Consider the following 10,537-nt stretch of genomic DNA (forward strand, 5'->3'; position numbering starts at 1 on the left):
TAGTGTTATTATTTTAGTATGAGCTAAGTTCTGCAGTCTGAAGTCTGAGCAGATGCCTGAGTGCTACATTTGAAAAAGGTACCATTAAACATTTGTCACATTAATGTGGTATCAAACAATGTAACATTATGCAACGATTAAACATTTGAAAAATTATTTCAATGGAAAAATGTTGATTCTTTAATGTTTATATATACATGCAGCAAAATTGGATGGTGTTATAAATTGAAAAATAAATTTAACATCAATTGTATGACATGAGAGTAATTCTTATAAGGGAAAATGCTAACAGAAGACAGAAATAGCCATTTTGTATAGGCTCTGGTCCTACAGATGTTTAAATGGCTATTTAAATATCATCTGATAATCTTTACTGGGTGAAAAATGCAGAAATACTTCTCATAGCTTTTGGAGAATTTTTACAGAGAATTCATCTTCATATTTCTTTCATTTTATAGACGTATTTTCCCCATGCCCTTCTTCACTGACATTCTAGGTAGGTGAAATTAAATGTATTTGGTCTTGGTAACTAGAAGGACATGTATCTGTGTAAGTCTGCCTGCTTTGAAGGTATTTGTTTTGGCCCTCTTCCTAGCACATGCCTTAATTCAGTCATGCACTTTTTACTCTTTATTTTTTCATTCAGTTCGTGATGAAAGTATGACAACAGAATTGTAGATGTCTGTGAGATCCCAGTCATGAAATTCTTGTTATTCTGAGCCTTCTTCCTACAGGTACATGAACTGACTTCCGATAGTGTCACCAACAATTAATAATTTTAATTATGAAAGAAACAATTGCTGATTTCCCAGAAAGGTCAAATCGAATTCAGTTGTAGAAAAAAAAATTTAATTACTTTGACCATGATAACTTGCTGTTTTCTGCATCCTTAGGGTGATGAATATAGATCCCACTGGTCATGATTTCCCTTCTCCATATACTCTGTTCTGGAATGTGAAAAGACAAACTCCAGCTCGAATTCTCAATAAAGATGTAATTGGCATGCTGGGATTTTTGAAAGTCATAATTCATCTTTTTTCTTCAGGATGATTTTCCTTACAAGTTCTGTAACATAAGGTCTTATTTCTTCAACAGAGACAGTAGAGTCCCAGGCCTTTACTACTTTCCCATTGGGGTCCACCAGGTATTTCCAGAAGTTCCAGGTTGGTTCTTCTCCTGTAGAATCTACAGGCAGAAAAAAAAGTGGAAACTTAGAAAAGAAAACCACGTTAGCTAGTACCTGACATTTGTTCATGTCAGTTCCTCTCAGAGGAAGAAGGAATGCAAAATTAAGGGGGAGTTCAGCCTGAATAATAAGATTAATTTTTTGACAGACAAGGAGCTCTAACTAGACAGTAGCCCCCTGGAGACTAATGGAAACAGTCAAGCTTGAGACAGACAGACAGACAGGAAAAGGCACTATAATTGGTGTTAAAGTGTGTGCGTGCGTGTGTGTGTGTCTCTGCTATACAGGTAATCTGCAACAGCTGAGCATTGATAGGAAAATGGAATTGGGCATAACAGTATAGCTGTACCAGGACTGCTTATTTTCTTGCTTATCCAGAATTTTTCCACCCAGTATCATGTGCTTCAGAAGAATGTTTCAAGAAATGCTACATGAAGAAGTAACAAAGTAAATTGTTCCAGGAGGTGTCTTCCTAATCCTCATCTACTAGTTATTCCCTCCATGACTACATATTGATTTTACATGAGTCGCATTCATATCCTTTACTGCTCTGCTATGTGGCTTAACAAAATCTTTGGGATTTTCAATCAGACCAGGAGCCTCACCCCACTAATAGCACAAGTACAGATGCTACAGACAAATTAGCATCTTTTTCCATTGATTACACATTGAGCAGAATCTCATAAGGAAGCAGAATATGTTTCAAAGTATCATCAATACACAGCCAGACCTACATTGTTGACTATCTTGTCATTATGCCGCCTAAATATACTGCCTCCAGCAGCCTCCTTTTGCGTGTGGACCAACAGGGAAACAGAAGTTCTGCAAGTCTCATGTGACATGTCCACAGTAACAACCCCGCTGGGCAAAACAGAGATGGAAGAATGTGAAGACAACTAAAGGGAAGTTTGGCTAGTAGCAAAATCCATTACAGACACCTGGAAGGAGGTGTGCTTGGGGTAGTCAAAAACGATTCTACCAACACTCCTTTAAATTCAGTGGTATGTGGGAGAACACTGTGGTGCTGGAGAGAAGTGATACAATCCTTGCAGAATGGAGCTCAGGTGATAGCATGTCCTATTGGGCTTTATTATATATCATTGCTGGAAGACATTTATTTCACATTGGATCAAATCTGACATTTTAGTTTTGGATTTAAATGGTATTTAGAGCATTTGTTCAATGCAAGAAAAGTAGTGCCTTGACAGAGAAAGTAGTGTCTTGAGAGAGAATGTCCTGATCTACAGTGTATTTTGTTAGCTGTCTGCTAAGAACCAGCAAAACCTCTTCAGGTCTCAGTGCTAGCTATAATGCAGATTAGAACTGGAGGAACTGTCCGGTATGGCTATTCGAATGCTTGGCAAGGAATAAGGAAGAGAGTATTCAAGGACATCTCTTAGTGCCTGGTTTCGGTTTTTGATTGTTGAAGTAAATTATGTAGGTGCTTTGCTTCCACTTATCCTACAGCTCTTGAGATGAATCCTATAAATCCAACCTGCAGTGGTCGTGTCATAGAAGAAGCACTTACAAGACTGCAAAGTGGAAAAAGGAAGATCCAGATGGTATATGCATACAGGAGAATATTTCAGGACCTGTATTCCATGTAGCAGTTTATTAGACTAGCTTTTACAGGGCATCCGTTATCATAGTGTCTTCAGCCCTGGAGGTCTTTTTAGAAGGTTGGACAAAGCTGTTGGGAGTGACATAGAGAAAAATCCTGCCTTATGCAAGAGGAGGGACTACATGACTTCTGACCGCCTTGAGCCTGACAAATCTGTGCTGTGATTCTGTGAACACATAGATATCTTTTTTCTGTTGGATGGTATTTTTTGTGAGAGGAATTCTACACTGGGGAAACAACCCTCCAATGTTCCAGATTACTCACCAATTAAGTACTTGAAGGCAGGAATTGCACCGGCTCCGCTGACTGCAACTTTGCTGAACATAGGAAAGGAGGCACCGTAAGTCTTTCGTGCAAAACTCTCAATTTCTTTGTTAGTGTCTGGTTCTTGCTGCCCAAACTGATTGCATGGGAATGCCAGCACATTGAAATGATAGGGGCCGAGGTCTCTCTGTAACTGTTGTAAGGCCTTGTAGTGGCTATCTGTATACCCACACTCACTCGCGACGTTGACAACTAGTGACACCTGAAGAACAAGAGAGATCAAAAAATGTGCAGCACATGTCAGTTTTCCAACACGTAGGCTGGGATACAGATTATTTTCAAAAAATCAGAATGTCTAGAGAACTGTGACTGAACAGTTATGTTTGAAACTACATCGAGATCTGTTCACAATAAGAAGATTTAATATTTCTTTTATGTATTCCAGTTTGGCAACCATGAAGATAATCAATAAACTGCTAAGCAATCTTGATTCCCAGTTTACAGAGAATCGATGATTTTCCATTCTGCCTTTCAGATAGTTTCTAAGCATATTTAAGAAATTACCATCCAGCTCGGGTATACCAAGTTGCATGAAAGACTCTGGCAAATTAATGTATTTTTGGTAGTTTATTTCTCTGTTTTGAAGCATCTGTTCTGCAGCATCTTTCCTTGTACAGAATTTAGTACTCATATAGAACTCACTGATCCATTTATCATTGCTAGTGTAGGTGTCTTGACCTGGAAGTTAATGGAACCAGTTACAGGATTTTGGGTTGGTCTATGCAGCACAGACTGTAAAATTTCCCACCACTTGTAGAGTAAATCTACTCAGTTGTGACAAAATTAAAGCAGTTTTTGTGTAAAGGTTTACAACCTCAATTAGAGATTCTGAGAACTGAAGACTGTGCCCCCTACCCTTTGAAGTCATTCCTGACCATCTTTGACACTGTGGCCATTGTGTCATTCGGTCATTACCATCAGGCATGTATCTGCCTGCGCAGATCCAGCAGAGAGGAAGATGCCAAACACAGATGAGCACTACTGGAAAACAGAGGTGTGTGTAAGGAGAATACATGGTGGAACAGATTCTGCCAATAATTTGGTGGTGAAATTGAGTGATCTAACCCTGAGCTGACACATATTGTAGAGTTTCTCAAAGCCTTGAAGAGCTTTCCATTGTTTTTTTTGAGATATTTTATCCTTAATAACTTCTAGAATTTCTTTTTAGACTTAAGAGTTTTTATTATTCTTACAAATTTTGTAGGTGTGAGTTGCCACTTGTTCTACATAAATTGAGTCCATTCTAATATTTTCTTGAGAGTGGATTAAAGCTGAACATCATAGATCTTTTAGATACAATATATTTTTATTAATAAAAATAGCATTATGCACTTTATAGTGATGTTTCTTTTACATACAACTACACTCTATTTCTTTTTTTAGGTCTCATACTCTTGTGTCTGTGGTCATTGGCTTTGCTCAATTTAAACTTTGGATTCTTATGTTACTATTATTCCATATTCCTATGTGTATATTTTATACAAAATATAAAAGTACAAAGGTAATAATCATTAGCTTTGCTCAACTTAAACTTTGGATTCTTATGTTACTATTGTTCCATATTCCTATGTGTATATTTATACAAAATATAAAAGTACAAAGGTAATAGGAATAGAGTGCATCAAATAAATTATAATATATGAAAATAAATGACTACATGTGTATAGTGTTTTTAAGGACAGAAAAAAAACCTGGCATATAAAAGTCCATAATCTGGGTAAGGTATGGTATCATAAAATGAAATCTCTAGACAGGGTAGGAATGAGTAAAGAAAAAGCAAAGGGGATGTTGATGTTTATAATTTCTTACATTAAACATTAACACTTACTTTGTGTATTTTGGACCTTGTATAGGTACATGGCTATATTTTAAGTGGTTTCGGAGCAGCACTGTTTTCCCTGGAAGACAGCTCATCTTATAAAGCACAAGTTGATGTAATCTTTGTGATGTAGTGAGTCAATAGAATACAATCTAAGCAATCCCTGTACACTTGCATATGAAATGTGATCTGGAGCCATCTAGCTAACTTCCAAAGCATCACATTCATTCATTCAGACAACATTTACAAACTCTACCTAAAATTTTAAATTCAGTCTCCTAAAACATCCAAAGATATGGCACATAATGAGATAACTTTTTTTCAGATAAGAGGTAATAATTTTATGATGCATTCCTGTTGCAGACTGTCAGCATTTCAAATAGAACTTACATATTAGACATAAAAAATAACTATTGGTAGTTCTGTTCTTTTAAAATAATCTGTATTTACCAAGCATAGTGATAACAGTAGTTTAGTATGATTGAAGTAAAGATAAATTGTACCACTAAGAGTTGCAGTTCTTTCATATGACATTCTAGAGGCTTTTTAAAATATAGTTGAAGACTCAGCATTCTCATGACACAGAAGCATTCATATACCTTACTGTATTCACATCTGTTGGTACTTTATCCCAAATACAGTGGCAATGTACGAATTTATCCTTGGATGTCTGGGGGAATAAGGTTGTGTAGGTATTATGTTCATTTTATAACAGATATGAAAGATGACTTGCCAATGAAAACAATCAAGCTTTTATAACTTTTACTTGATTCTGAAGTTAGGAGGGCTTGAAAAAATGCACTGAAAAAGAAACAACAATTTTAATTTATTAATTTTTAATTTATCTATTTTTTAGTTTAAAACTAGTAATTACTCGGCACAGTGGTGAAAGGCATGAGACCTCACACTGCAACTGGTGCAAACTTCCAAACGTTCTCCTGCAAAATAGGAGGAAACTACATGCAGCATTTCTCAGAATGGCAGACACATTCTGCTTCTCTTTTTTCCTTAGAAAAATGCATTCTGTTACTAAAATTCATAATTTAATAGTGCAAACCTACTAAAAGTATAACTAACAGATAATAAAAAACTTTCAGGATTAATTAGTATTTCATAAGGAATGTTTAAAATGACTGTTTAAAAACCTTCACCAAGTTGTCTTTCAAGTGTGTGGTACCAGAAGTGATTAAATGTAGTGATTTTTTTGTCCATATTTTATTTTTAATCCATAACAGTCACTCTTTTTGTTCTCATGAGGAGGGTGTACTTTGACTTCTTACAACTATTAATGATTTAAATTAAGTTCAATAAGCTTCCTGACTGACTTTAGGCTCTGAGAGTGCAAGTCAAGCACACCACCTAGTGTGCAGCGCCAACAATTCATCCTGGACCTTACAAAAATGATTTAATTTAAGCTGAATTCTGTATTAGCTGTTGTCTGAGCCCTTAATACTATCCTTTCCTTCCCGTTGCTTAGAAAACCCATGCATTCTAGTAATGAACTAATTTATTTAACGTTGCAAAAGTATTTCTTGTTTTACTTAAAGTTTACACCACCTTGAGGAAAAGATCCCTGGACAAATTTATGAATGTGCTATCAGCTGCAAGTAACCCTTTGTGGATCTTTTAGCAGAGACAGTAGATACTTAGGTTTTTAGACCTGGAAATTCTTAACTGGCTCCATCTGACTGATGGAAGAACCAGCCACCAACGTCAGATTACACCAACTCACAGAGCTGTTACCTTCATGGAAAAAAATAGCAACACTCTGTAGCATAATGAAGTAGCTATACTCTGTATTTTTGCACATTCAGTAATATTACATTCTCAGACTGCAGACAGCTGGGATGCAAAGTGCCTACCATTACTTTCAATAGTAAAATAATACTTTACATTGTTATAGTGCCTAATGCTTTTACATTATTATAATGCCTTTGGTTCGAGATTTCCAAAGCACTGCACCAACACTGCTTAATTACACCTCAGCACACTGTACTTAGCTGTGTGGCAGGTAGGTAGGCATGCAGGCAGGTAGGTACTATTATATCTAGATAGGTATAAACACAGCAGGGAAGAGTGGATGCTTCAGAATTCTGACTCTCAAATAGATACTGGTTTTGGTAAGAATACTGACTTTTATAGCATATCTGATAGAGAATATAAAATAAAATATAAGCTTTATTGAGTTAGCTAGCTAGATAGAAAACTAATCTTATTTGGATCCTGTTCATTCTTTTCTAACCACACATCACTGCCCTTTTTTTTTTTTTTTAAATACAGGTGGGTCAACATCAGTATGGTAGCCTGGAAACAGCATAGGAGGATGGCCTTCTTGCACAACACAGTGAAACAGACAGCTTTTTGATCTATTTCACTTCTACTCTTTTTTTTCAGTTGTAATAGTCCTCCCTTTCTCTGCTTTCAGGTAGATGTAATATTACACCTGATTTTGTAGCACTTCTGCCAAATTCTTAGCATTCTGGCAATATAATTTCTTATGCTCCCATAAAAAAGGGAGTACTCCCTCACATATTTTTGATATTTTTATTAAAGTAGAGGATAGCTTATGTCTGGGCACATTTATATCAGAAAAAAAAAAATCTTGCTTTTTTTTTCATTTTTGTTATTTCAGTATTGTTAGTACATTTCTTATTTACTATATAAGGGAGAGTACTTGTGATTTGTATCAAGATGCACTTGAATGGAAAATGAAATAATATCAATCAGTCTTACTTCCTTCATACTAAGAAAAATTATCTCAATGATCTGAATACACAATAATTTGTATTAATAGCAGTTATTGAAGAAAGGTTCTGCAAGTCATGAATTGCACTGATTGTTTCTACTTAGCATAGCTCTTGTATTTTAAGAACTAGCAGACTTCTTTTTTTTTTTAATACTCTGGAAGCTTTTTGATTTTTTTCAATTCCCAGTTATTTTCTTGGCTACAAATTAAGTAATCATTTAACTAAATTAGTTGAGTGACTGAATTGAAGAAAATGGTTTCTCTACATCTGCCAGAAAGCTTAAGGCAGTTAAAAGCAGGTTTAGCAATTAGCAGACTATTGTTCCAGGATCTAAGCAGTGACTCACTTTCTTTAAAACGTCAGCAGCACATACGTAGTACATATATATTATTTGCTTTAATAGCTTTAAAATATTATTATAAACTTACATCTTAACATTACTTATCTAACTGCAGATTTAAGTGGGTTTATTTTTAAAAATAAATGGGAGTTTTAAATAACCTTTGTCTTCCTTGATATTGAGCTGTGACAACATAATGACAGAAAGGGAAGTGTTTTATTGCTATAATTTTAGTTTAAATTCTACACATGCATTCTCAAACATGCAGTTAGCCTGAGCATTAATAGGCTTTCTGAATGCAACATTTTTTTGTTCCATGCAGATGCTGGTCACCACGTTTTTGGAATCACCGACTCCATATGGCCTCGCAGTGATCAAGGAGTACCAGTCACTGATGGCATTACATTTTCCAAGGCATGGCCCTAGAGCTCTCCCTTATGAAACCAGTCCCACCTCGAGGATGGCCTGGTATCATAGCACCACTGGAGATACAGAAACACACCCTTAACCCGCCATGGTCATGGGATTTCAGGTCAGGCTCTGCAGCTCATTCCAGGGGGGATGAACACCCACAGCTCTCTGCAGGGTGGCTGTAAGGAATTCCTCTGAGTTCCCCCTTTACTCCTTTCCATGTGGATTCTGGCCCTGAGGTAGAGAAGCTACAGGTGGTATTTGCTTATTTAGACAGATTTGTGCATGACCTGCAGACAAAACATGCCCCAGTAACAGGATTTATTGACAGAGCCTTTGGAAGGAACTCCTGAAAAAAAGCAAATATTGCTTAATATTAAGTAAGTTCCATGTTTTTTCCAATATAGATATGAGTGTGCATTGGACCTGCTCTATCTGAAGTGTGAATAGAGGGGAGGAGGACTTTGACCAGATAAGATTTAGACCTCTCATTTGGTCCAAATCTTATGTATCCTCTTAGTATCCAAATCCTTAGTATCCTTTTCTACTGAGCTCAGGAAAATGTACATCTCCTGTGGGCCCTCTCTGCCTACCTGCTAATGTTTTAGTGACCTGCTGCTGTGGACTAGTGAGCTCAGACACCTCAGTGAAGTACCTGAGGAAGGGAAAAAGGAAAGTGGAAACACAAAGTTGGAGAATAAGAGTGAAAGTGAGAAGTAGTGCCTGCCTTTTTGGGCAGCAGCTAAGCTGTTGGACCGCCTGGCTGTATCACAGATGTGTCTTAAGGGCTAAGGGTGGCAGTTATGGGCTTTACGTTGATTTTAGCCCCTGTAATTTTTAAATGTGGCTGAGAGCTTATAGTATTATGCACCTTGTGTGCTAATTTCCCTTTTCATTCTTGCACAGGTACTGACCATCTTTCCTAGATGGTCAAACCACTAAAAAAAAAAAAATTTAAAATCAGGCTACATTCAAGGAAATTGTTCTTAAAATGGGAAGGTTCTGCCTAGAACTCCTGAATTTAATATGTAAATGAAATTTAAAAGACATCATAAAAGTATATGTGTGTCTGCATGCCCCCCTTCATATTGCTCAGTCACACTAAAAAGTGACAACTGGAATAGCATGATGTTGCTACAATTTCACTACACGCTGATATTAAAATAACTACTTTATAATATCTCTTGCTTTTTTACTATTTATGATGAAATCTGGTAACTCCCTTAGCCATTGATGAAATCCCATCTTTTTATTTTTTTTAATGTAGAACATTAAAAAGGAATGGGATTTAGATAAAAATTTACTACAAATCATGCAGTTAAAAGGCAGAAATAAGCTCCGAGACTAAGTTCTAGAAAGGTACAAACTTCCTAAGCTTCAAATTTAATAGCCACAAGCCACAATGCAGTTCAGGTTGCTGGATGAAGGGCAGACAGGCATTCCCATCCCCTGCCTGCCACGTCTACAGGCAGCAGCCGGCACCGGGGAAGGACGCGGACACACACACAGAGGTTAGACTGCAAACTTTTTATTTAAAGAGTGCAAAGACCAAGGGAGCACTATCAAAGGACGCATGCAGGCAACACTCCAGATCGGTTAAAGAGTCACAACCCCAAATCTATCTGCATGCGTGCGAGTTAATGTACAATCTCTCTTCCCCCCCCCGCACTGGGTTTCGCAGACATGCGAGGACTGGCTGGTTAGTGTCTGCGGGCGAGAGCTGCCCACCCCCCCGCTCACTTACCGAGCCCCTGTATTTCTCCAGAGAGACTAGTTTCCCCCTGATATTTACAACTTTGAAAGTGTAAAAATCAGGCTCTTTCTGCTGCGTAGCGGAAAACGCTAAGAGCAGGAGTGCTGCAATTGCGAGGAGCATGGCTAGAGGGATGAGGAAAACTTTGGGGAAGGAAGAGGAAGGCTTGTGCTCCACACTGCCCTCCGGATCCAGCATGCTGCACGGCCGGGCTGCACGGGCACTCGCCACGGTGGGAGAGCGCTGCCGCAAAGAAAGGACTGCTGCAAACCGGGCTTTTGCAACAGTCTGCCTCCTGCAAAGGGCTGGCTGCTGTGTCCATCCCACACCTCAGGA

General features: G+C 37.6%; 1 protein-coding gene across 1 annotated transcript; it reads right to left on the reverse strand.

Moving 5' to 3' along the window:
• Positions 1-616: 616 nt before the first annotated feature.
• Positions 617-10,399, reverse strand: GPX7 (glutathione peroxidase 7). Its single transcript, XM_010162788.1, has 3 exons — positions 10,193-10,399; positions 3,072-3,333; positions 617-1,185 (listed from the first exon to the last, which is right to left on the reverse strand). The coding sequence occupies exons 1-3, from the start codon at positions 10,397-10,399 to the stop codon at positions 1,022-1,024; spliced, it is 633 nt and encodes a 210-aa protein (XP_010161090.1). The 3' UTR covers positions 617-1,021.
• Between the last annotated feature and the right edge of the window lie 138 nt (positions 10,400-10,537).

Source organism: Antrostomus carolinensis, unplaced genomic scaffold (genome assembly GCF_000700745.2).
Source record: "Antrostomus carolinensis isolate BGI_N321 unplaced genomic scaffold, ASM70074v2 scaffold26102, whole genome shotgun sequence".
Lineage (NCBI taxonomy): Eukaryota > Metazoa > Chordata > Aves > Caprimulgiformes > Caprimulgidae > Antrostomus > Antrostomus carolinensis.